Here is a 26,608-nt window from a genome sequence, read left to right as displayed (position 1 = left end):
CTGCTGATGATGATGATGATGCTACGTGATCGGTCGAGGGCCACAGAGTGGGGCCCATGCTGTGTGCTCTGCTCTGTACGTGGACTTTCAGGGATATATCCCTGATATGGTTTAGCCAACATTCCTCACACTTCGTACAGGCCACATTCGTTTGTTCAGTTTTTAAAACGTATAGTGTAAAAGGTAGCTTCAGTCATAAAAGAAATATTGTTACTTAGGATATTATGAGAAAGATGGACAGTCACGTGTGCCACCTTACCCATGAAAACATAGGGACGGACAGTGAATGAACGAACCGCGGGCGAAAGATGTTTCTGATCGCAAAAAACCCGTAACCATTTACTATACTCAAACTCACCCAAAAAGAGCACTCTAAAACTTGTCTAGAGCGATTTCTTATTTCCCCGGCAATAAACCCAAAACCCAGCACACGGCTGCGCCACTGTCGTCGTCGTTAGTCCGATGTCCGATGCCTTTCTTTCACCTTCCTCTTATGCTTATGTTGGCCACACGGACTCTTTTCTTCTTCTCCGGCTCATTTCCATGGCTTCATTCCGTTCTGATTTCGCTCCGCTGCCTCCGGTATGTAAATTAAAGAGGATATCCTCTCCCCGGATACGAATACGAATGGAACGAACCCAGCCGCGCGTACGGCTCCGAGAAGTTGTTCGAAGACTATCGACGAGAAGTTATTTTTTGCCAGATAAAGGTACGATCGACTCTTCTCGCAGGATCGAACGGTGCGCGGCGCACAAAGAAACAAAATATGCTGTGCCGAAGAAAACACGAGCAGCCGGGAAAATTGATAAAAGATTACAGCAGAAAATAAATATTTGATTTCTGTAATCAAAAACCGATCCATCAAATGCGCTCAGGAAAAGAACTAGCCAGACAACAGCGCAGAGCATGGCGCATTTGGAAGCGTTTTGGGGGGACGAAATAGCTAGAACCTTTCTGTTGAACGAATATGATTGATGCAGAGTTATGCACCACCAACGCGGGAATGTATTAATAAAATGCGAAAAATAGAATCGTACACAAAGTATTAGTGTAGCAAACGGGTCAGCGTAAGCGCCGCTCGGCGTTGTTATTGCGACGAAACTGCTAGAGTCACGTTCTTGGCGCTTATTAGCACAATAAAGCGTGACAACACTTCACGGTAACTCCGGTAACCAGCTGTGGTATAAAACCATAATAAAGCCACCACAAGTTGTCCACAAACGTGCGTACCTCTCCCATATGGTGCTCAGCCGAAGGCTTATTAAGGCTGCTCCGGCTGCTTTATCACTTTTGTCAGTTAGTGAAATGGATAGTATTACTACTGTAGTCTTTTTTCTCTACACCCAAAGGGGCCACCGTAAACGACAGATAATTGGACTGTGTTGTAGGATGTTTCCAGAAAACTTCCGCAAAATAATCTCAATGCTTGAGACAAAAATATGCCCCCTGCTCGGGCCAACGAGAACCGTGGTCTTGAACCGTGTCCAACAGGAAGGACCATAAATCCGTCGTCGAGCTCCGTGATTTTCGTGATCCTCACCGCTGTATGATGGCACGGTTCGCGCGCTGTTTACGTGAACACTGCCAACCAGTCCGAGTCTGCCGGTCGAGAGAGCTATTTTGGGCATTCTCTGCGCCGGGACCAGCCACGGCAAAGCACCAGAAGCGAGCACGAACGACCGTGTTAGTCATTAACCGGTTGAGAACTATAGAACAAGACATTCGTCCAAAAATCCCCCAAAACGAACATACACAAAATGGGATTTTTTAGGCCATAAAATATGACGCCGAGAAGGGTAGCCACTGCTGCTGCGGCCCAAACGACATTAAATTTCGTATCAGATTTCCGCCGATGTCGCTCGAAAATGGTGCTTCATTCGCACAATGCGCTCCAACACGGCCGACCACAACGACCAACACCATCGCAGGGCAGAGATTGGCAAAAGCCGGCTTCCGACAGGACACATTGCCATTAGACGGCGCTGCTGGTGTTGGTGTGGGCGTTTTTCCCTGCCCAGCACACTTCCCACGCACATCGAGAGTGAGAAGAACTTTCATTCAGAACGCCTCGCCTTCTGAGGCTGCTGAGAGTCGGATCTCGCAGGATACGTGCCCCGTGGTGCCACCAATACACGCCCAACACGGCCCGGGAGGGGGCCAATGGCTCGGGCGAAAATCCAAAACATTGCAACACCCACCCACCCACCACCACCCATTTTGCTTCGCCCACACAGCGCACCCGGCCCGGCACACACACTATCGAGCACAACTCTGAATGCGCCGTGTGTCCTGGGACGAAAGGAAAATCGCGTCAAAGGTCAACAGCATTTTCCCAAGCACGCTTTTCGCTCTCACTCTCTCTCTTTCTCTCTCCGTGTTCTCGCTCTCGAAGTGTCCTTTTTTCTTGGTGTACTGACACTATCCTCCTCTCTATCGAACGTATTTCAAGGTACACGTTAACAAAGACAGGAAGATGGTCGTTTTGGCGGAAAGGAAAAAAAAAATTTATGGTCACCAACACAGACGCAAACGAGCCAGCGGAACCCGGAGATGGTTAATCCTGGGAAAGCGCTTCTGCTCATTCTTGGCCCAGGAATGCCCGATCCCCATCCATTCATCTCTCGGTGTGACCGGCGAGCGAGAGAGAACCCCACGGAGAGATGAATCAACTCCATTCGGACGTGTGTTCCCGCTGTCCGCCAAAGCGGTGGTGCTGAATGCATGAATGAATTCCCCGGAAGGACTAGAGCCAGGGGCGCTAGTTCTCTCGATGCGAAGCACACGTTGGTGGTGCCATCTTAGTATCGCAATTAACCCGAGCACTGAAGCGTAAGTCGAACCCTTGTTTTGCAACGAACCCCTTTTTTGGTGCCAATTTTCCCACTGACCATGGGCACTGATTGGCTATTTTCTTCCCACTTCAAATCAATCGCTCGCGCGTGGATTAAAGCCCGGAACCAGGGGAGACCTTTTCGGCACCCGTATATACCCGATTTGAGACCAAAAGTGATCACACACCATATGGAAATGGAACATCACCTTGGCAACCGGTTCGAAGGACAAACCCCATGCGGCGCTACTGTGCTCCATCCACATACAAACAGTAACGCGAGACAAACAGCACCATTTTCGCACCGAAACCTGCACATCACTGTGTGACGGTTATCTTCGTTTTTTTTGCTGGTGTTTTCGATGATGGATTATAATGACACACGCAGTACACACCCACTCGCTGTGCGCGGTGGGATGATGACAGTTTGTGGTTCTGCCGCAGTGCCATTTCCAGAGGCCCAGAGTCCACAAGTACTTCAAACCAAGCCGCAACAACAACCAACACCGATAACTGTTTGAAAAGTTGTCGCGTGCAGAGCGGCGTGTTTAATCAAGCAGCCGTCTAATTTTGCCATCACAGTAAGCCGCCGCACGCAGTATCAAATGGGTTCAAAAATAAAAACCTCACCCTCGGCGGCGGCCGAGAGTTGCAATCGAAAACGGCAAAACGGTCGTATGGCGCCGAGTAAAAATAGACGAAATAGAACCGGCAACCGGGTGCGGGGCGGCCAGTAATGACAGGTTTCAAATGTGTTTTTGTGTGTCTCCGTTTGCGCAGTCACCCTCATTATTATTGGCCAGCGACCATCATCCCAGAGGCGCCACCGAAAACATATATATTGTTGGGCATGCAACTCACCACACGACACGCAGTCGGACCACCATCAGGGAGATTTAACGGTCAAATCGTCCTTGGTTCCAGAGTTTCGCGTGCACCGGGACGCCGCCGCCACCGTTAGGAATCTCAGTGTGCCGTTGGCTAAATGCAACCCCGACGACAGCGAAAGAGACCAATCCGCGGAACGTTATGAAACTATCGACCACCCTGCGTGAGGAGTATGGGCCACCGCCATTCAATTGGTATTGTGATACACCCAAACACACACATAGACACATCCGCGTGTGCGCGACGGCTTAAGTGAATGTAGCTTTGTGCGCCGCCCCCTTAAAGCATTCCCCCCGTTCTCACGAGGCGCAGAATTGTTCGCGGCCCAAAATCATATTACAACGCATCTTCTCGACCCTCGAGAGCGCACTACCACCACAATCAAGCAGGGTGCGATATGTGCGTGCCGACCAACCGACCGGCATAGCGGCTAGCATCGCAGCGAACAACGGCAACCATTTTGCCTTCTGCCAAGCACCATGACGACGGCTACGGCTACTTGCGTACGTTTCTCATCATCAGCGGCAGCAGTAACAATAGGGCATCATCCAATTGCAATGAAAAATAGAGGGCATCACTATTTGCGCACGCACACCGTCATAGAGTGGTTCGACTTGCGTTTCCTTCGTGTGTTGCCAAGGCGTTTAAAAAAGGACACAGCAGGCAGCGTGAGTGAAGCTGTGCAACGTCGTGATTACCAACCGGTCTAAAATATAGGAAAAGAGAACGTTACACGGCAAGGCATTGCTAAAGGGGCTTTCGTGGTCATATTATTTAAGATTTACATCTTTTAAGATTCATAACACACCCACCACACTTGGCAGACATGCCGAAGAAATAAACACTTACTCGCTCTCTTGTGCCGCGGACGTCGTTTTTCTTCGACGCACGCTTTTCCCCGTTTTTTCCGTGCCGCTTACTTCTGCTGTTTTCGGCCGTTCGTCGTTCGGCGGCGCAGAGTGCTCAGCTTTCTGTTACAGGCCCCCTCCCCAGCAGAGCATCGATCTGCGGGTTCGATCGAGAGAGTTGGCCCTGATCGGGACACGATAAAATGATGATTTTTTCCAGAACCGGTGCGCAGTCTTTCCTCTGCCTTCACGCGCGCTCGCCCACCCCGCACCCGAGGCGAGTTCATGCACAATGTGTGTGTGTGTGTGGGTTGTTTTGGCGGTTGGTGGTAAAAATTATGCAAACGAAAGCCAAGAAACGAAACGCGAAAAGAGAGCAAAAAATATCGCACCGCGTATTATTGGGATCTTTTTCTTCACGCCTGTAACACGGCCGCTGCGCCTACGGACCAATCAACGAAGCGCACTGCGAAATCACACGGACAGCGCCCCCGCGTGGGCACAAACACGTACACACTCACACACGCACGGGCACAGGCACACATTCACTAGATGAACGATTTTCTCTTTCTGCACACACCGTGGCCCTTGTGACGGGAGAAAGCTTGCCGTGCACACTGCGGCGCGACACGACATACACAGGACCTGCCGGGTAGTGAACAAACAAAAACCGTTGGCAAACATTCACGACGCACACACACAGACACACACACGCGCCAGCGCGCACGTACGCACTTGGCGATTGATCTTTTCGAACCAACAAAAAATGAGGTCCACAGCGTGACGACGACGACGACGACGTTCGGGTGGTGTTTCGAAATTCACCGAAAATATACAATTTAAAACGTTATTTCGAAACCGGCGGAGTGTGCTGTGAACCCTTCGTGAGCGGGCTACTTAGAAAGCGAAATGGGTCTGGAAACCAGCGGAACCAAGAATCGAAGCAATCGATGGAAGCGGTGTGAAGCGAAATTGTTTACCCCACCAACAAGCAACCTACGAGGATCGTAGAGGAGCTCTTCCAGCGGTGCAGGCGTAGACTCGCTTGTTGCTTGCTTCCACACAGATGGCCGCGATCCCGGGGGTGCCTCAGTTCTGCGTAGAAAATGTGTTTGATCTCTCTTCGTTCCCTTTCGACATCTTTGCCGCGAGTGGCGGTTTGCGTCTCTCTCTTCTTTGCTGGCCGTTTTGCCTTCGTACACACTTCACACGGCTACTGCGTGGCGAAATGCTGAAAGAATGGCCATTCGGTTTCCGGTGCTGGGAGTCCGGCGGGGCGTCGGTGCTTCTTTGTTGCGAATAATTCAAAGGCTTGTCCTCCGTTGTTAATATGACAGGTGTCACTCGCGGGGGCTAGCGCATTTGACCATCAAAGCACACCAGCAACGTCGACCACCCCACGGTGTGGGAAAAATGAAATAAACCTACGGCCGACGAAAACGAAAACACACGCTGCAACACACTCTCGCACCAACACGCACATACACGACCGAACGGTGCACGCACACACGGCCACCGCGCACTGCCGCTGCGTTCGCTCTACTCACTTCTCCTCTGTCCCGATAGGCACCATTTTCTTCTGCCCCGGTCCGTTCGCGATGGCTGCGACGTCAAATAGAAATCTGGTTAACGATGATGACCCCGAGCGCCGATCGGTGCGTCGAAGGACGACAACGTGACGATGACGACGACGATGGTCGGCCGTCAGAGGCTGTTCGCTACGAACGAACTCACACCAATAATAAGCAGCCCCGCCGTCACTGCTGCGCGTCCGTCGCGTTTTCTTACATCATCCTTCTCTGCTACGTGCGCTACTGTAGCACCTGCATGATGGCCGCCAAGAGCCAAGTAAAACACGCACTATTCGCTACCACGACGGTGGTGAGCCAAATTTTAGGTTACGGCTGCTGCTGGTGGCGGTGCATATGGTTCTGTGCACTACCCAACGACGGAAGGCGGATTACGGATCTCCTGCAGTACGCACGCTGCTGGGCGTGTGGCAGTGTAGCCCTTTTACGCCTTTTTCGATCCCGATCCCGAGAAACCAGAAGTATACCCTTTTGCACCACCGCAAACACACACACGGGCCACTTTTCTCTCGCTTTCCTTTCCTTTACTTCGCACTCGCGCAAGCGAACGGCGTTGCCGTGTGTACCGAGTTTGTTGGAAGTCGTTTCTTTTGTGCGGAGTTGGCGTCCGCTGACAGTTCCGCCGACCGAAACTCAGCGGACGCTCAGTCTGGGGGCGCCACACGGACCGTAACAATAACGTAAAATACTAAATTTGAGACTTAATCGATAACATAACACGTAACAACGAGCGTTTGTTCACAAACGTAAGGATTATGTAAGTTCTTATTTGTGAAGTTTTTTTAATTTCAACTATAAATTTTTATTATATTGAAACATGCTTATCGGTTAGGTGTCAAATTTTGTTATTTTACGTTATGGTTACGGACCGTGTGGCTTCCCAAAGTGAGTGGCTACTTTTGACACGCAACCTGTAAGGACTTTGTAGGGTTCTGCGGCCATTATTTTTTAAATCCCGTTTGCTTTAATATGTTCTAACCCATTCATGGGCTATTAGGGAAGTCTCTCCTTTAAAGTTGTTTAAATCTATCTCGATAATGGTAAAATCAGAAAACCTACTACGATCCAGGACATTAATTTGAGTTCTTCCTTGCTCAGCTAACAACTTTGCATTCCCGAACTATGAGTTGTATACGCCACATCTTTGTTTTCTTTCCGTTGGGATTCGCTGTCAAACTTTTTTCCCAAGCAAAAATGGCAGCCACGGTGTTCCGTATTATCGATTGTGTTGTTTTCCGCAGCGAAAAACGCAATCTTCAGTGAATGGAACTGGTCGTCCCGGAGTGCAAAATGTGTCCCTTTAAATAAGGTGCCATCTAGATCATTCGAATGCCAGTGGTCGGGTAATCTCCGCTGCCTTGTTGCGATACGCCAAGTGCACCGTCTATGCAAGAGATTGAAAACAAATCAACGGCAATGTGTTGAACCACCAAAAAACAGCGCAAGCAACGGTACCGTCCGCTGGATGAGAATATTGGAATCGTCAATGACCAGAAAGTCTGCCGTCAGCTTGTAGGAAAGCAACCGTCCCTCAACCGGCTTCGCAATGTCGCAGAGTGCACCAAGACGCCACCCGCCGAGCGGGGGCAATGCCGACGTGAGCAACATGTCGGCAAAGTTTGTTGACACCGAGTGGGAGGCACGTGAGGTAAGAACACCCACCTAATGCAACTTACCTCCTATGGGCTCCTTTCGGTCGGAGCAGGATGAATCCTCCGGGACGGCTACACATGGCAGTAGAAGAACTTTCCTCACCCAGTGCAACATTCGGTCCGCGGACCTGGTGTTTCGATCGCAGGCACCACAAAACACGACAACATCGTTCGCGTAACACCGGACCACTCAGAATTGTTTCGTGGTGGACTTTCTTTCTTGAGAAATGACAACGCTGGTGCTTTTAACTACTATCTCTGGTTTCTGTATGCGTGGGAAATGGTTTCCACAACCCATCTATGGTACGGTGGCGCTAAAAGCAGCTCGTGACGGACGGAAGCGTCTTCCCGTTGCAGTGGTTCTTCCAACCGTACCAGGCGTTAAACCCATGCCGCTTGAACACCAGCTTGGCGCACTTAATGTCATCCGTGATATCACCGTTAATCAAACCTGCAAAGAAACAATCAAACAACCATCCCGTCGGTCAGCTCGGTTGACTGCGCGGTTCAAGGGCAGACGGCAACTTACTGCTGCACTGCACGTTACAGTCATTCGATCCGTATCCCGAATCGCACCAGTACTTATTGTTGATCTGAAATAGCCCGTAGTCGGTCGAGCCGTTTCTGTTTTTATTCGTTGCCGCGGTGTTGAAAGCACTTTCGTGTTGCACCAAGCAGACCCCTGGCCAGAGAAAGAAAGCAAACCATTGGCGATCGAGATCGAGAAACTTAGCCATGAGACACGGCGGCTCATTTCTTCACTTACAGTCCGCAACAGAGGCCTTCGGGATACCGTTCTTTACCAACTCTTTTGCCAGCTCACACTTGCCGTACGTTTTACCGCTGACGGCGGCACAGCCTACCAGCGCGATGGTTACAATTATGCCGAGTAGTTTCATAGCGGCTACTTTGGTGGATCGTTTGCTTCTCGCTGGAACTTTCTTTTTGAACAGTTCCGCTGGACAGATGCTTGTTTTTATACCAGCCTTCCCTTCGGAACTATGCACCGGCAGTTTTGGAAACTGGCCATAATTATTGCGCAACTGCTGCTCTCGACCACCACGAATAGAGAGCGGCTAATTTCGGAGGCGAAAGTCACTAGTTTATTCTGGGGCGTGTGGCTTATCTTTCCATGTATTATCAATTCATTATCAATGAATGTACTTGCTGATGTTAAACAGCCGTGGGTACGTACGGCCACAAGGTCGAACGGGAAGAGGGGAAAGGGATTCAGAACACACAAGAAATGTGTGTACAGCTGTAGAATGTGTGTTTTCGAATCATTCTGCTCTGTGAAATCGTTCCCAGTGTGCCGAAAGCGATGAAGGAACACGACGCTTGTCGCTGAATGCCCCCGTCGGGGATTCACCGGTCGTTTGTTTCAGGGGATTTTTTGGTCAGATTTCCTTTGCTCTATCAAGAGTTGCCAAGAGTTTACAATGTTAGCTGAGCAGTAGTTGCTGAAAGAATTCCTCCCTAAAAGTGCTAACCATAACTAATAACTAATTTGTGCGAAAGATGGCCAATAATTCACTCTTCTTTCCTCCGGCAGTCCCAACGGCAGCGAGAGTTGGAGGAAGCTCGGGCACGAGCCGCGCAGATGGAAAAAACAATGAAATGGTGGTCCGATTGTACAGCAAACTGGCGCGAAAAGTGGAGTAAGGTAAGGATGTCGCTGCTTGCGTATTTTCTCCGAATCGGAAAGCTAACTAAGACAAGCTGCGCATTATTGTGTCATTCTCGACCGATAACCTGTAGCTTGAGTGCCGCAGGTGGGAGTGGAATATTAAATCAATATTGTTACCTTGAATGGTGCATCCTTTTTTCCGTTACCGTGTCGGTGTTGATTCTAGTTGCGCCGGGCACTCTTGCTGTGTAAACCAACGACGGCAAGCCCGTGGTTTCAGTTTCAGCTTTTGGTTGTGAGACTTTCGCGAGAAAATGCGTAGCTGTTTCGCGGAAATGCTCCAAGAACTCGAGAAAGACACCAATCGTGTCCTATCGAGTGTGGAGGTATTTCGTTCGCCCGTGTTCTACACGACCGATTGTAATGACACCCATCTCTTCTCTTATCAGGTACGAACCGAGAGGAATAAGGCGCGCGATGAAGCGAAACAGTTGCGCAGCAATCTTGAGGCGGCCATTAAGGAATCCAACTCGTACAAGCGTGAAAAGTGCGAGCTCGAAATGCAAATCACTCAGCTGAAGAAGGAGATGGAAAAGGTGCACACCCTCATGATGAAGCATGCCGGCCGGTTCAACAAGGCGAGCCTGGACGCTGCCGACGAACCGGACCGTGACGGGCGTGGTGATAACAACTGCTCACCGGATATCTCGTCCGATGGTCTGAAGAACGTCAACAGCGAGGACGGGCTGGTGACGAAGCTACCGAACCTGCCGGACGACGGGAACTGTGCCAGTTTGCCACCCACCGCTGCCAGCGCCGATCTCGACATTGAAGAGTACATTCTGCAGGGCGGTGCCATGCCGAAGCATTCCATAGAGTTTAAGGACAAGAGCGAGCAGATGGCCGAAGAGCGGCGCCTGATCCAACAGCTTTCGAAGGACGACTACGATGAAGACTATTTGCTGCAGAAAATTTCGATGCTACAGCTGCGGCTGGACGATGCACAGAAAACGATCCAGATCGAGCGCGAGGAAAAGGCGGCCGTCCAGCGGAGTCTGGAGAAGACGCGACACGATATGCAAGAGTTGCGCGACAAGTGTGAAGAGCTGCGGTCGGCCAAACAGGATGCGGTGCGGGAATTGCTAACACTGCAAGAGCAACACCGTGTCGAAATGCGTATCACACACAACTCGCTGCAAGAGGAAATCGCTGCTCGGGAAACGCTCGAACGGAGGCTGTGCGAACTGCGTACGGAACTGGAGCGACTGCAAGCTGAAAATGCGGCCGAATGGGGCAAAAGGGAACGTCTCGAGACGGAGAAACTAAACATGGAGCGCGAAAGCAAGAAACTGCGCGCTGAGTGCCAGGATCTGCAGGAACGGCTCGAGCGCAAGGGCCGTCCGCTGGTCAACAGTGACGTCGAGCTACGTTCGCTGCAACAAGAACTGATGGATAAAAATAAAGTAAGATTATTGGGTTTTAATCGTGGAATGGCAGTTAATTGTATGTTCTGGTCTCCAGGAACTGAGCGACATCCGCTACTCGCACAGCAAGATGAAAAAGATGCTTTCGGAAGCCAACACCGAGCTCGGCCATGCGGTTAGACGGGCGGAACAGTATGAAACGGAGGTGAAGCGATTGCGGTCTCGGGTGGAGGAGCTTAAACACGAGTTGGCTGGCGCCGAGGACGAACTAGATGCAGCCTGCAACCATGTCCGGCGTCTGCAGCGCACGAACGAAGAACTGAGCGGGCAAACCGAGGGCCTGCAAGTGCAGATACAACATCTTCAAACTAGGTAAGAAACGCTAAAGGAAGGATTGCCCTCCGCTGTTTTGGGTGCATTTGCCGCAGTTTTATTTCACGCACCACACACTCGTCTACGTCTCAACGTTCCATTTCTAAGTGGCACAAAGAAATTATATTTCACCGTTTTTGGCGTTGAACCATTGCTTTACGATAGTTGCCATTGAGTTCAAACATTCCGCTATTTACGCTTGGCTTTAGCCCATCCCTTTCACGGATTGAGTGGACGATATAGCTTTCTACACATTTCTTTTGTTTACTTTGTACTTTCTTTTGTGTGGTTTCCTGGTGGTTCCCTTAACATCTCTGCTATTTCCTGATGGCTGCGATACTGATTCGCTTTCACAACCCACTAACCGATCGTCTGGTGGCTGGCTAACATTGCGTAAAATTAACCTCACTCACATGCTCCCGAACACAATACCGTGACTGCTCTACTAACAACGCACAACCGAAACACGGCAGTCCAAAGCAGCAACAGCAGCACGAACTGAGCAACTACAAGGCATCGAATCGCTCGAGCAATGCCTCCAACGTGAGCTACAAACCAAATATCAACGATCTGAAGCAACTGTTCGATAACTCGTCTCGCCACTTTAACGATCGTCCACCGGAACGAACGGCCGGCGGACCGATGAAAGGATCCTCCGGTGCTACTCAGACACCGTCCTACATTCCGCTGTCGTCCGGATCGTATTACGATGCTAAACCGAGCTACATTGACCACGATGCGCCGTCGCCACCGTCGCTGAACAACAACAAATACGAGTTCGAACGTGCCAAACAAAAGTTCGACAACATTACCCGTGCGGCCGCAGCTGCTAGTGGCGTCGGTGGCGGCGGTGGTGGTGGTGGACAAAAACCACGCGCCAACGGCGGCGGTGGGTCAACGAAGCAACACAGCTCGAGCAGCTCGGCAATTCCGAAACGGAACGCTCCACCTCCGGGTCATTTTATCAGCGGTTCGTACTATGAACAGAACGTATTTCCCGGGTCGGCAGGAAGTGGCCCTCCCAGTGGTGTCGGGGAACCACGAAACATACGGGCCGTGGGAGATGATATGCCACCTACGAAGAGTCAGGGACACGGCAACGAAATGGTACAATCATTCGATGGCGGTCAACCCCCCTACGATCATTCTACACGGGCCAACCATAAGCCCATGAACATTGGCAAGCTGAACGATGTCAATCTGGATGGGTTGAAGGTATCGGAGGATGATGAAGTAAGTACCTGTGGCCCCGGACGGGGTCGGCCTGATGAAGACGAGTGTATTTTTCGGTTGTGCATTTTGCCTGCGACGTAGAGGTATCCGTGTTTGGATGTGTAGGATAGCTGAGTGTGGTGTTGCTAATTGCATGGAAGAATAGTGATGCTCTATTTGTTTGTAGGATCGCTCATAAATGTGAGTGCCCTTAAAATGGTTCCATTTGTTTCTCTCCACCACGTCCCACAGACTCCGTAGCTATGGTTCAACAAATCTTCTGTCGGCCAATGATGATAACAGCGATAACGAGTAAAAAGGAACGAATCTACAGCAACGAACGCACGCACGCACGAAAAAAGAGATGGCGACATCGTGGGGCCAATGGTGCGATGGAGTTCAACGCATTCAATCATCCGCGGTAGAGGTACGCCTCTCGTTGGAGCTCTCTTTATGTACTCAAATGTTCAGGAAGTAGCAGATACACTCGTCGAACAAAACCTTAGCGTTAGTGCACATTATTTATGAACACTTATCAATACGATCACCAACGGAAAGGATCTACTCTAGAATAGGAATGATAGTCCTTCCAGACTCACTACCCTTTGGGACAGTAACGTTCTCTACAAAATGAAACATAGCCATAAAAGAGAAAAGTATTAAGCAAGCAAACAACGATTCCTCCTTAACGAAACGTCTCCCAAACTAAGTACAATGGTGCACACTTTCCATTCCTGGCACACATAAATAATGAACTGTAACAGAAAAGTATTCAATACATACAGCAACAATGTTTATCATAGTGAAGCAGTGCTAACGGAACGAGTCCCTCAATAAATTGATTCCGCAGTGTTTGGTACCAAAAAATAAGTGAGAAAACATTCTGCTTCAAATGTTTCCTGTACGATTGGTTGAATTTGGCAGAGTTTAAATTAATGTCTTAGAAATTAGTATCTCAACGGGACTATCTCTACTTCACTGTCCTGGGTTTGCTCATTAGCGCTGTTACGCTAACACGAACTACTTCCGAACGATAGCAGCTCGAACGCTACTGTATTAGAAATTATTCTGTAATGTTTAATTGAATAAAATATATACCATTCGTTGTGTTTAGGACAGCAAGTGAACCAACGGTCTTCGAATGCAAAATCGCTTAAACTTTATTAAAACTGGGATATGACTCATTTTCAGAAACATTCAGCAACGGTGGGAAGCGTCTTTCCTTGACACTTGTTAATCCAGCCGTACCAAGCATTGAAACCTTGGCGATTGTAGATAAGCTTGGCGCACTTCAAATCATCCGTTGCATCGTTGTCAATCAGAGCTGCAGATTAATTGTGCATCGATAAAGGGATCTTCAAGTGATCGTTCCTAATTTCTCACCCAAGCGCACGATCCTTACCTGAACACGCAATTTTGCAATCGCCGCCGGCCCCGGACGAGGAACACCAATATTTGTTATTGATCTGGAACAGACCGTAATCGGTGGAGCCGTTCGTATTTTTGTTGGTAGCGTCCGATTTAAAATTGCTTTCACTCTGCACCAGGCACATCCCTGGAAGAAACGGTCAGTGTGTGTGATATAAAATTCTTTCCTACAAAATGGAGGTGTCCATTTCGGATCAAACTTACAATCTGGCAGCTGTGACTTCGGGAATCCGTTGTTAAACATGAGACGAGCCAGTTCACATTTGGTGAACGTCTTACCGTGGGCCACGCCAAACAGAACCAAACCGAGAGCGAACAAAAATACACGCATTTTGAGGCGAAAGGAATCAAAGTTTCACGAGTAAACCGACGAGTGGAGCTCCCGTCGGTTGTTACTCTTTTTATATGAAAAGTTCGTTTATAAGGCTCTGATTCAAATCAACACTTGTGATAACAGTAGTTTTTTGCAATGTTTTTATCTTACCCCATATTTTCGCGGAATAGTTTTCAAGGTTCAACGTTCTCGGCCCCGGAATGGTAAATTTAAATCCAGTGTTTCCGTATTTGTGATGCAAGTTCCTACAAAAAATCCAATCAAACTTGGTAGATATTGACACAGATTGTTGGAATTATTCTACACTTCCTTATGCGCTGGGAGTTGAGAGAAGTTTGGGCATGAGTCGGGCAGATGGAGAAGATCAAGAAACGGGTTGTGTAGGGATTAAAACACGTGCTGCTTTTCCATCCTGTAACACAATTTATTTTCGCTAAAGTGTGAATAGTTTTGTAGTGTGGTGAAGTTGTAATTTTCGCTACCGTCACACGTTCGATCGTTAGAATTATTTACTGCAAAATCATTTTATGTTAATAAGTGTGATCAAACGCGGCACTTGCCTGTGTATCGTTCTTAAATATTTATCCTGTCACGGATCGCCCTCTGAAGGAGATCCAGTTCTCCTTCGAATTGTTATGGCAATCGTTTTAGTTTCAGTTGGCAGTGTTAACATCGCTTCAAACCATTGCTTTTGGTGATGCCTACATCTTATCTGCTACGAAAGGTAGTTTTGCCGCCAAGAACCGTTTGCGGTTCAACACTTCCCGTTTGCCGGTGGCTTTGGCCGGCAGATTTTACTACGTCCATTCTCACCGTACACGATGTTGCAGGAGAAGGTGAAGTAGCCGCAAGTGGATGATTTCGTGTAGTACGTCGACTCGTAGTTCTTCCCCGGTATTGCCGGCACTTTGCTGTTCTCGTCTATTCCGGTCACCTGTTTTGTCACGGAAATGTAGCTGTCCGGCTGGCCGGTCTTCCGTGGGTCCAACGGGACCGTTTCGGCCGGTGTCTCCTCAACGCCATCGGTCGGTGTGTCCTGTTTGGTCGCCAAGAAGCGCGTACTGTACCGTGGAGTTGTGCTGGCCACATTCAGCACGCTTTGCTGCGAGTTGCCTCCAGTGCGTTCCGTCGTAACCGAGTGAACTGTCGATCGCCCGTTCTGTGTCTGAACCAGCCGGAAGTTGTCACCGTGCGGAACGAACGCCGATTGTCTCTGTGTTGGTCCAGCTTGTGTGAACAATCTACCATTGCCGGCCGTGCGTACGGTCACGGTAGTGGGTTCCGCGATCGTTGTGGGCTTGGTGACCTCCTCGTCGGTGGACGTTTTGCCCGATCGCCTGCTGAGCTGCGTTGTCTCGTACTCATCGTCGTATTCTCCATCCTCCTCGTCGGGGTCGTCGTAATCTTCCTCCACCACCGTCGAGGGCGTCGTGCTGATAAAGCTCACTGCACGACGGTTGGATTAGATTGCGAATCAGCCAATCATCCGAGCTCCAAAACCTGCTACACTTACCCGAGCTTTGCTGCGAAGTCCTGGTACGCATTCCGTTACTGTCCACCGACTCCTTGCGAATTGTTGTTCTGAAAGAATGAATAACCGATGTTCAATCTGGGCCGATCATGCGGACTAAAAGGTCGCAAAAGTGATCATACCCCGTCGATTTGCCAAACAGCCCGATCGAGTGGAATAGATTTTTGCTCTTCTCGCGGTAGCTGTGGACTTGTTCCTTGGTGCCTGAGGCGGCCTGCGCAGCCCCGTGGTACGCTATGCCAAACCTGAGAAATCGGGAAGGAAAATCGCAATAAAACTGATTCGAAGTGACGGGTGAACAATAAGAAAGTTTTGCTCACTTGAAATTGCCACTGATCTGCGACTGACTCTGGCCGGAATGAGCGCCGGATTGGGCCGACGCTTGTCCTCCGCCATTGAATATACTTTGCTGTTCGGCTACCTCACTCTGAGGTCGGAAACCAATTTGTGCTTGTGACGATGTTTGACCGGGACCACTCGATTGAGCGTCGGCCAATCCTCCTTTCTCGTTGGCCACTACCTGTAATACATCGTCAATAGGTTTATAAAAAGTCGTCTTAACACAGAACCAAGCCGCTACTAACCTCCGACTGACTTTCGTGACCCAAGCCGCCACTCTGGGACGTTGCTGAAGTGCCCCCGGTCTTGGAATCAACCTGTACCAATGACTGTGACTTACCAACACCACCGGTGCCTTGGGCTGAACTCGTGGCACCCTCTTTACCGCCCGATACCTGGGCTTGTGCTGCGCGGTCGTTGTCACTTGTCTGGGCGCTTGCACTGAACGATCCCGTTCCCGTGTACGTACCCGACACTTGCGTCTGTGCCGTTCCACCGTTTTTGCGTCCTTGAGCCGAGGCCACGACCTCACCGTTCTTCACAGATGACTCAGCCTGCGAGAAAGCATCGTCCTCTTCTTCGGGCAACTGGATTGGCTGTGGAGCAAGATCACCACCACCGGCACCGGCGCCACCTGTACCTGGTTGCTGTTCTAACGATGTGCCGCCGGCACCACCTGCACCAACGGTTGACGATCCGCCGGGATACGCTCCTACCCCACCCGGATGTTGGCCGGTACCGCTAGGATAATATCCGGGATACTGTCCACTCGCAATAGGGTGCTGTCCCGTTCCAGTGCCTCCTGGATATTGCGATGTTCCACCACCCGGATATTGACTTCCTGCTCCACCGCCAACACCCAAATAGTGGCCGGTACCTGAAACGCTTCCTCCAGGATACTGTCCCCCAACATGCTGTCCTGCTCCAACGCCTGTTCCAGGATATTGACCTCCTACTGCACCTCCCGTTCCACTTGGGTACTGTCCAGTGCCAACACCCTGTCCTCCAGGATACTGTCCGACTCCTGTTCCCGTTTCTGCGCCTCCTCCAGGATATTGGCCTGCTCCAGCGCCAGTCCAAGGATGTTGTCCTGCTCCTGTCCCGGTGGGGCTTGGGTACTGCCCTGCGCCTGTACCAGAGGGATAATGGCCTGTTCCTGCACCGCCCGCAACGCCCGCACCGCCCGCACTAGGATATTGTCCACTTCCTTGTTGTCCCATTCCGTGCTGTCCAGCTCCTGTCCCTGTAGGATAGTATCCTGCTCCAGCCCCTGAAGGATATCCTCCTGTGGCCGGACCTGTTCCACCGGGAAACTGTCCTGTTCCCACTCCATTGCCTGTTGGATAGTGTCCAGGCCCTGCTCCTCCAGGATACTGACCAGCCCCTGTACCGCTCGGATATTGGGCACCACCAACTCCTGTTGGTTGTTGACCACCGACAGGATACATTCCTGCTCCTCCTCCAGGTCCTGTTTGGTATTGGCCTTGTCCCACTCCAGCACCTCCAGGATAGTGGCCACCTACTCCGGAGCCACTGGGGAACTGGGCAGCTCCACCTCCTCCCGGATAAAATACTTGGCCAGCTCCTGTTCCAGTTCCTGTTGGATACTGTCCAACGCCCGGGCCTGTACCTCCAGGATATTGGCCAGGGTATTGACCAGTACCAGTACCAGACCCGCCAGGATAACCAGCTCCACCAGGATACTGTCCACTACCAGGAACTCCTGCTCCACCAGGATACTGTCCACTGCCAGGAGCTCCGGCTCCACCTGGGAACTGTCCACTACCAGGAACTCCGGCTCCACCAGGATACTGTCCGCTTCCAGGAACTCCTGCTCCACCAGGATACTGTCCACTACCAGGAACACCTGCTCCACCAGGATACTGTCCACTACCAGGACCTCCGGCTCCACCTGGGAACTGTTCACTACCAGGACCTCCGGCTCCACCAGGATACTGTCCGCTTCCAGGAACTCCTGCTCCACCAGGATACTGTCCACTACCAGGACCTCCGGCTCCACCAGGATACTGTCCACTACCAGGAACTCCTGCTCCACCTGGGAACTGTCCACTACCAGGAACTCCAGCTCCACCAGGATACTGTCCACTACCAGGAACACCTGCTCCACCAGGATACTGTCCGCTACCAGGAACTCCGGCTCCACTACCAGGTCCCAGTCCAGGACGTACGGCGCTCCCTGGATGTTCACTACCTACACCACCAGCCACATGATGTGATCCCACGCCAGGCCCTCCAGGATGGTGCAAAGTACCCTCGCCGGTACTACTGGCAAGTTGACCTCTGCCTGGTACCGTATCTCTTCCAGGTCCTACTCCCAACTGTTGTCCTGGGTGAAGAACTGACTGTGGTCCGCCATAACCGCCGTGAACAGGAAGATGATGAACAGTTTGTTGTGCTCCTCCCGTCCCAACGAGAACTGTGACCCCTCCGGGGTGAGCATATACTGTCTGTTTTGGCGGTCCATGACTGTCTGGTGGTCCAGGAATAATTTTTACTGGTCCATGACCGTCGAGCCTACTATCGGATCCAATCACGGTCTGCTTGGAGTGCCCTGTACCGACTAGAACCGTCAGCCCGCCGGTAGGATTAACCACGGTGTGGTCGTGGCCCGGCAATGTAACAGTGTGTGGACCTTGGTAAACTGTTTGACTGCTTCCTGGAAGTGGTGGCCCTATGAGATGTTGCTGTGGTCCATGTTCTTCTCCAATTGGTCGGCCATGCTCATCAAATCTTGTTCCACCAATCGGCCTCCTCTGGGCATCATATCCTGGCCCATGGATCGGTCGGCCTTGGGCATCAAAATCAGGCATTCCTATATGCCTGCCATGTACATCAGTACTAGGGACTCCCGTTCCGCCAGCTGGCCTTCCGTATTTATCCAAACCTCCTCCACCCGTAACAGGCCTTCCCGAAACGCCGGATTCTCCTAAACCAGGACCATATTGGTCCAAGGCAGACCCGTCTCCTCCAGAAGTTCTGCCTTGTCCTCCCGGTCTTCCCGATCCTGGTCCTCCGATGGGTCTGCCAAGGGAATCAACGGCTTGAGCAACTGTTCCAGGTCCCCTTGTCCCTGGTCCTCCCGTTACAGGACTACCTCCAGGTCTTCCATGGGCATCTATACCACTCGCACCAGCTCCTGGACCACCATTTGATCTACCATGAGCGTCAACGCCACCTCCCCCGACTCCTGGCCCTCCTAAGGGTCTTCCGTATGCATCCACACTTGGTCCTCCCCGTCCTGGTCCTCCAATAGTTCTGCCGTGAGCATCGGTGCCTCCTGTAGGCTGCCCGTTAACATCGGCACCTGGATGACCTTCTGCTGCTGATCCACCACTTGGTCTTCCGTGTGCGTTACGACCCGGACTTCCTGGTGTTTGTGCGCCGATAGGTCTTCCCTGTGCATCTACACCTGGTAATCCTGTTCCGGGGCCACCCACTGGCCTGCCATGGACATCACCACCAGGCCGTCGGGCGCCGTTACCTCCAGAAATTGGTCTACCATAAGCATCTACTCCTGCACCGGTATCTCCATGTACAGGTCTGCCTTGCGCATCAACAACTCCCATTCCGGGCCCTCCAATAGGCCTCCCGTAAGCGTCCACCCCTGTTCCTGGGCCTCCGCCCGTTGGTCTTCCAAGCGCATCGAAACCAGAACCTCCGTGAACGGGGCGTCCTTGAGCATCGAAACCACCAGTCTCGGTGCCAGGACCGCCCATTGGTCTACTATGAACATCGAAGCCTGGTCCACCAGTTCCAGGACCGCCGATGGGTCGTCCATACGCATCGGTGTTTCCTGTTCCCGGTTCGCCAGGTCGCCCATAGACATCAGATGCGGGCCGTCCATTGGATCCCGGATCGTATGCTTCTGGTAATCGTAACTTATCTCCCGGTCTTTGTTCGTCCGAAGCTTTCAACGGATCGGGTCTGGTATCTATAAACAATCAACACAGGTACACGGATAACTTTGAGTCTCTAATTTCATTCACCATTCCTACACGTACCGTAAATGTAGCTGCCACCTCCATCGACCGAACCGTAACATGTTGTACAATCCGCCCCGAGGGATTGACTCTGAGCCTGTCCCATGCCATTGGAGCCTGCTGCAACCGGACAGATTCATGCCACGGCGAGGGAAAACTCAATTCTAGATTAGACAGCTACACGCAAACAGCACTTCGACTTACCAACCGTCGCCCTAGAGCTGTGTTGGGTGGCTTCAGCCTCCGCTTTACCATCTTGACTGTTACCGAAATGAAGGTACTGAGACTGAGTCTGCCCCCTGAACCTGTGGCAGGTAAATGGTGGAGGCAAAGTTACGAGTTAAGGTGCGCACTAAACACCAACGAAGGACACCAAAACCAATACGTACGATCCTCGCAGGTTTCCGTTCCGTTTGTCTCGAACCAGAGGACTAATCTTTAGGTCAGCTGACTCATCAACTCCGGGGCCATTTTTCTACACGGAATGCAACCAAAATATAACCGCATTAGTCATATATTGAAAGGGTGTCTGGTCTCTCTGTCGAGACCCTCACAGTGGACGGTCCAAATTCGAGTAAATTTATTTTATGGCGGATAAACTTTAATATTTAAAAAAAATGTTTCTATTATAAGTATGTGTTCAATCGGCTGTTATCATCGTTGCTTTTAGTGTGTTTGGTGATATAATTCTAGTGCGAGATACAATAAAGCAATTTAGGTGGGTTTATAGAGTCCGCCTTAAACCGAAATAAACTAAGAAAAATATCCCTTAAAATGCAAAAGGATTGTAAAAATATCTCGTTTGTAACGCAATTGGTAACGGAATGTTCACAAAAAAGTTTCTTCTGTTCCCGGGATCGAACCGTGGGCCTCCCGCTTGTTAGGCGTATGTGGTAACCACTTGTAAGAGACATTGGCAAAAACGCAATATTAGCCTCACACTGCGACTTACTACAGAAGATCCTTTTAATTTTCTCACTTACGGAATCAAGGACTGCCGCCTGCACAGTAAGGCACAAGGCAACCACTAATATTGCCCAACGTGCTAGTTGATCCATTTTGCCCGCCTATCGGTCTCCACCTTCTGTAGGTGGAGGGTAAAATGTTTCTTTAGTTAACTTCTTGAGCTAGAAAACACTCGAACCGGGCGACGGATGCAAAATTCACGTTTAACACAATTTCACCGCAAAATAGGTACACTTTTGCAGTCATTGGCTCCGATTACGTAACACTACTCCACCATTCACAGGCTGAAAGTGTAAACCGAGAAAGTAATCACTCGGTGCACATTAACTGGAGGTTTCGGTCACGTTCCGTGGAATGGCAACCTTTGGCTCTGTTTTACTGGAGCAGGAGGGATTTCTTCTCCCAGCGCCGCAGCAACGTGTTGCCACTTTGAATCGCGTACGCACTGGCGGTTAACTTGTCACTTTAACACACTTTGTGAAAAAACACACATCGTTTCAAGCGATCGTTGGACGATTAGAAATGGGGCTTCCGGTGCCCCCGGTCCAGGCGATTAGCCACTTCAAACAAAACTTCACTCAACGCCCGACAAGACGGAATCTTGTGGAAACTGCGAATATAGGTTCAAAAACGCAAGTGGCACACTTGACACGCGCGGCGATGACCCACTGGATGATTGGCAGGCACCCCCCCGCGTCTGCCTGCGTCCTTCCGGATTCTGTGGCTCTGATCAGAGAAGACTTCTTGCGGCTCGCAAGACTTCACGGGACCAAGAGGCAACCGTCCCGGAGAACAGTCCGACGGCAAGTGATGGAGAACCGTTCTGAAACGGCACAGTTCGTTCTCAACTCAGTCGATCGATTCTGCAGAGGTCCACACATAAGTCTGCCCGGCAGTCGACGATCCTCTCTTGATCTCTCATTCGACGCACTCGTCCAATCTCGTTCGCACCGACCGACAAGTAACTCCCACCGTCTCGTTCGCACACCGTTTACATACCGTTTGTCATTTCTCCCAGCGACATGTTATTGTTGGCCGTCGAAGTCCAAGTCGAGGTACGAGACCGAAAGTGAAACCATCAATCGGCAACGGTCTGCCTGCATGGCTCGCTCGGAACGTGTTCTAATCATTTTCAAATAAAAATCAATAAAGCCAATATATTCGAACGCGCAAACGCGTGCGGACGCACTTACATCTGGCTTCGCTTAACGCGATCGCATGAACGCCACGGCATTCGAAGGGAGTATTGCACCCATCAAATATCGTGGGACCATTTGAACCTTAGTCAGCTACGGCCCAGACAGAGTTTAGTAGCCACCGGAAAAATAACGGCTCTCTACAGCATCAACGTCTGAAACCCTTTCCAACAACATGTGGCAACTATTATTACTCAGCACGCCGTTTTCGGTATGATCCCGAAAAAACCCAACATGTCGGCCAAAAGAAACGTTTTGCAACAGCGCGGCATTGGTCGAGCGATTTTCATTTGGAAACCAGAAGAAAAATAGCGCAAGCTTCTTGGAAAACTATTTAAAGAAGGAGAACCGAAACCAGAAACCAGGCTTTTGGGAGAAGTATTGACACGCGCGTCCATTCCGGGTTCTTCGCGTAATACTGACCAATCCTGCGGACGTAATCCTCCTGCGCTTAACCCGGTGGTCCAGATCCGTACCGTACCACCGGCGGCTTCACTGATAACGCACGTCGTCGTCATGGTGAGCCTGGGCATGGCGCGTTATCATTTCGCGCGTTTTATTAGCTCATCGTGTCCGTCGGCACCAATTGGTCGGTGTAAGGGGGGATACGGAAAGTAGAACCACAAACGGGACGAGCTACAGAACTTAAAATATCAACGAAAGACGGCACATTAATCAGGCCAGAGAGTGCAGCGATGCGAGAGCGAGAGTGCTGGGATTTGGTGGTGCCCATGCGACATTGACCTTTCTGCTTCCGACACAGATTTCGGGTTTTTGATTCCGGAGGACCCTCTATCGCAGCGGGCACACCGCGTTGTCTTTCCAGTGCCTTCTCTCCATTACGAGCGCTCATGAATGTTTTTGGAGTTTTTCCGACAGATTCTCGGCCAACTGTTTTGAAGAAAAAGTCACTGTCTATGTGAAAATCTAACTGAAACTCAATTTCGAAAAACGATGTACAAATTTACCGGTTATTAGAAACTGTGTTTGATATCAAATAAGCCTTTAAACCCTCGCTCTGACAGACGGTTCCATAGTGTAGCGGTTATCACGTCTGCTTTACACGCAGAAGGTCTCCAGTTCGATCCTGGATGGAACCAGCGCAAAATTTTTTGCTACTTTTTGTGGCATGCCGTATATCTGGTTTTCATCTTAAATTTTTTTTGCATCAGTAACCTGTGCTGCCTACTCAGTTCATCAAAGGCGAATGCGGAATCTAAAGAGGCTTGTATAGTTTTTGATGCTTTGGAGCAGAAAAACAATAATGAAAGTGGCAAACTGAAATAGTTCTGACTTTTCGGTTTCTACGCCCACAAAGAGAGCCTCCCTACGCTAGTTAGGAGCACAAAGCTGGCGGCTGATTGAATCTTGCAATTAGTGTCAAACTATGAAACACACCATGCCCTTCTTAGGGTGGAATGAGTATGTCATTTGTCAAGAGTCCAGCAGCAGCAGCAGCAGCAGCCAGAGTCAGGCAGTTAAACGTTTCAATCGATCTCAGTACTAATTGAGAACAAACCTCCGCATCAATCCCAACGCACAAAAACTTGGGCAGGCCCTTCGTTCTCTCGTGGGGCCCTCTTGACGCGGTTCAATTGAAAGTTTTTATGCTTTTCTTCCCCGGATTCGACCTCCCGGGGACGGGCAATACGGGTTGCGCGCGCGAACCAACTCCGTTCTAGTGTGGATCATTTTTCATCTCCATATTCGAGAGTGATCGGAGTACTAAAACGGGGTCTTCCCCATCAGGGTTTACGATCGAATCGCGTTCGGGTGTTGAAATGAAGATACGATCAAATTAAGTGCCGGGTCGTACGGAGCGATTGGGCGCGCTGCGAAAGAAGTGCGTGATGAATTAATTGCATTAAGGGCACCGAGCCTCTTAAGGAGGGCCCGATCATGATGCGATTAATCGCTCGCGATATTAAGTGACAGAATGGACCCGAACCAGAACTCGCCAGAAGCGGCCGTACCATCTGGAAAGAGTTTTCCTCCCCAACGGTAGTGTCACAATCGCAAGCTTTTAAAGTATGTTGGGAGTTTTTTTTCCCCGCTCAACTTTGAGTGCCAGTTTATCACTTTCAATTAATGTTCTAATACAATTGGTCGGTTAATGGCGACTTTCAGAAGCGGAGAGTGGAGCAATGAGCGCAAAAACCCAACGTCTATATCCATTGCTGGCTGTTTGCGAAGCGCGCTTTCGTCATACTTGTTGACTTGTTGAGCCCTTCGATTGCCTGGACGATTAACTAGAACGAATCGCATTAGGAAGGTTGCGAAATAGTGTCTGTTGGTTCCAGTAGATGCTACGGAAACAGTGTGTCAATCTTCTCTCGATTCGCTCAGATGTTAAGACCTTCAAGTTGCAAGCATAATGGTGTGCTATCGGAACTTGAGTGGTCGATCGTAAATTACTTCCTACGCACCATCAGCGGGAAACAAAAATCAGCCCTCTTATCTAAACTTAATCTGGCAAATTGTACAAACGTATGAAACGATTGGGAAAAGCGAACAATTAGGCAAACACAATACGTCAACCATCAATCATAACCGCCAGCTGGGACCGGGAGCTGGGTGTCAAGTAACATGACAGACTGATCTGATAACCATGTCGTCACCTTCACCGTCGTCGGTTTTCTTCGCTTTTCCAGTGGGCCACCCGTTTTTCTGTGTAGGTTAAAATAAGAAAATGCAACTCTCATTTTCCTGTCGCCTCAAATAGGAAGGCCTTTTGGGTTGTTGCGCTTTTTATGCTGGCTCTCGTTGTGTGTGCCTCGGGCGGCTCATTAGCATAGAATCATGTTCCGCACGTGACGAACGTGGGACGCGTATGACGCTGCGTCTAATCACTTCGCCCAATCACTCCTCGGTTACGTATTGGATTACGGGCAGCGTGGTGCGTGCATCGCATTTGTCACCGTTCAATTGGCCTTTTAATCGCCCATCTTCAAGATTCAGATCTTATTGCTTTTCATCGACTCAAATCGGCGGTTCATCAAAGGTCGTACGAAACCTATTAGATAAAAACAGATTGGTGCTAAATGTTCGTTGTTCAAGCCGAGAAAATAAATAGATAAATAATAAAAAGAAGCTTCTGCTGGTTCCATCCAGGATCGAACTGGAGACCTTCTGCGTGTAAAGCAGACGTGATAACCGCTACACTATGGAACCATCGTGCGAGCCGAACACTGCATACCGGTCTTAAATATAGCTCCCGCGAGTATGACGAAGCGAAGCGTTCCGAGGCGCAACGCTTTAGCGCGATGAAGCGTTTCCTCCCTCGCGCCTATTTGGTGCAATTTATAGATTAGTGTGAACATTTCCAATTGTTATCTTTCAATAAAAGTATTTAGGCTTGTGATTCCAAAGTAATTCCATTCCAACCCATAGAAACTATCACCAGCTATACCACTCTCATTTTTAAACATATGTTCCGAACACATGTTTCGAAAACTCACGGTGATACACGAATTCCGTTCGAGAAGCTTCTGACCTTCGCCGATCACCGATCAAAGCAGCAGATCACAGATGGAAACCTCATCAGCAAAACCGCCAGCGGCAGATGAGGAAACGCGGACGCACGAAAATCGTTGACATCGGGCCCCACATCTGATCGATAGAGTGTGTGTGTGTGTGTGTGCGTCGCAGTGACGGTCCGGGTTTACCACAAGAAAACTCCTAATCCGAGACAAAGTTTCGTTGGGTGGGGCCCACAAGCCGAGCGCCCGGACCGTGCCGTTGCCCAAGCGGCTTCTTTTCATTTTGACAAAACGGTGGCCGTTTTTACACGTTCATAAACTTGAAACGCATACGAGAGGCAGGATGGTACGCCAAGTTACCCCACCTCGGCCGTTGCAACCGCCCCGAGCATATCTTTTGAACACATTTCTCTTCGATGATTGATATCCGAACGGGGCCGCGATCGGGAGGTTCGCAGAGACTTTTGACGAAGGCGCCGCTGTAGCGATCTGAAGGTCGCCTCAACCGAGGGCCTTGGATTGGTAGGCTCGGGTTGCGGAATATATCAACCAGCTAGCTACGTGGTTGCGACTAACGGTACAAGGTGTGTTGTCGTCACGCAATGCTGTGCATGCTATTGTGTATGCTTGCCACACGCCGCTCGGTCGAGACGCATTTTATTTCTTTTCGATTATTGGTTTCTACACACAATCGAGATCAAATCTGCGTCTCATTGTTCCGCTCGACCCAGACCCAATCAAACGCCGTAGTATCAAGCTTATCGTTAGGATCGACGCGTGTCGTTATCAACTAGAATTAAAGGCTAACCCAAACAGGCAGAGCATCATGTTTCCGTTTCCTTGAGAAAAGCTAGTGAACCGTTGTGTCTGCTACCGTGCAAGTACTTGTTCT

General features: G+C 50.2%; 4 protein-coding genes and 2 non-coding genes across 7 annotated transcripts; 2 read left to right on the top strand and 4 right to left on the bottom strand.

The window, feature by feature from the left end:
- The first annotated feature begins 7,358 nt into the window (after window positions 1-7,358).
- On the top strand, window positions 7,359-13,537 carry LOC128267803 (coiled-coil domain-containing protein 102A). Of its 2 annotated transcripts, XM_053004728.1 has the most exons (6): window positions 7,359-7,803; window positions 9,360-9,470; window positions 9,884-10,897; window positions 10,956-11,230; window positions 11,704-12,463; window positions 12,695-13,537. In XM_053004728.1, the coding sequence occupies exons 1-6, from the start codon at window positions 7,702-7,704 to the stop codon at window positions 12,701-12,703; spliced, it is 2,271 nt and encodes a 756-aa protein (XP_052860688.1). In that variant the 5' UTR covers window positions 7,359-7,701; the 3' UTR covers window positions 12,704-13,537. The 2 variants fall into 2 exon arrangements, with proteins under 2 accessions (XP_052860688.1, XP_052860689.1); XM_053004729.1 differs by lacking the exon at window positions 11,704-12,463.
- LOC128267804 (lysozyme c-1-like) lies at window positions 8,038-8,768 on the bottom strand. The gene is made up of 3 exons (XM_053004730.1): window positions 8,574-8,768; window positions 8,337-8,489; window positions 8,038-8,258 (listed from the first exon to the last, which is right to left on the bottom strand). The coding sequence occupies exons 1-3, from the start codon at window positions 8,704-8,706 to the stop codon at window positions 8,122-8,124; spliced, it is 423 nt and encodes a 140-aa protein (XP_052860690.1). The 5' UTR covers window positions 8,707-8,768; the 3' UTR covers window positions 8,038-8,121.
- A 92-nt stretch (window positions 13,538-13,629) lies between the features above and the next one.
- Window positions 13,630-14,201, bottom strand: LOC128278197 (lysozyme c-1-like). Its single transcript, XM_053016871.1, has 3 exons — window positions 14,075-14,201; window positions 13,845-13,997; window positions 13,630-13,766 (listed from the first exon to the last, which is right to left on the bottom strand). Exons 1-3 carry the CDS (start codon window positions 14,199-14,201, stop codon window positions 13,630-13,632), a joined length of 417 nt encoding a protein of 138 aa, XP_052872831.1.
- Window positions 14,202-14,685: 484 nt separating this feature from the next.
- Window positions 14,686-22,755, bottom strand: LOC128279141 (elastin). Its single transcript, XM_053017860.1, has 10 exons — window positions 22,714-22,755; window positions 20,465-20,550; window positions 20,280-20,380; window positions 20,097-20,195; window positions 19,820-20,026; window positions 16,320-18,793; window positions 16,056-16,255; window positions 15,858-15,980; window positions 15,718-15,785; window positions 14,686-15,650 (listed from the first exon to the last, which is right to left on the bottom strand). The coding sequence occupies exons 1-10, from the start codon at window positions 22,753-22,755 to the stop codon at window positions 14,959-14,961; spliced, it is 4,092 nt and encodes a 1,363-aa protein (XP_052873820.1). The 3' UTR covers window positions 14,686-14,958.
- A 509-nt stretch (window positions 22,756-23,264) lies between these two features.
- Trnav-uac (transfer RNA valine (anticodon UAC)) lies at window positions 23,265-23,337 on the top strand. Its single transcript has one exon. It is a non-coding gene; the product is annotated as a tRNA-Val (tRNA).
- A 1,998-nt stretch (window positions 23,338-25,335) lies between these two features.
- On the bottom strand, window positions 25,336-25,408 carry Trnav-uac (transfer RNA valine (anticodon UAC)). Its single transcript has one exon. It is a non-coding gene; the product is annotated as a tRNA-Val (tRNA).
- Window positions 25,409-26,608: the final 1,200 nt, after the last annotated feature.

This window comes from Anopheles cruzii, chromosome 2, assembly GCF_943734635.1.
Source record: "Anopheles cruzii chromosome 2, idAnoCruzAS_RS32_06, whole genome shotgun sequence".
NCBI classification, from domain to species: domain Eukaryota; kingdom Metazoa; phylum Arthropoda; class Insecta; order Diptera; family Culicidae; genus Anopheles; species Anopheles cruzii.
This window is presented reverse-complemented; position numbering and strand designations above follow the sequence as displayed.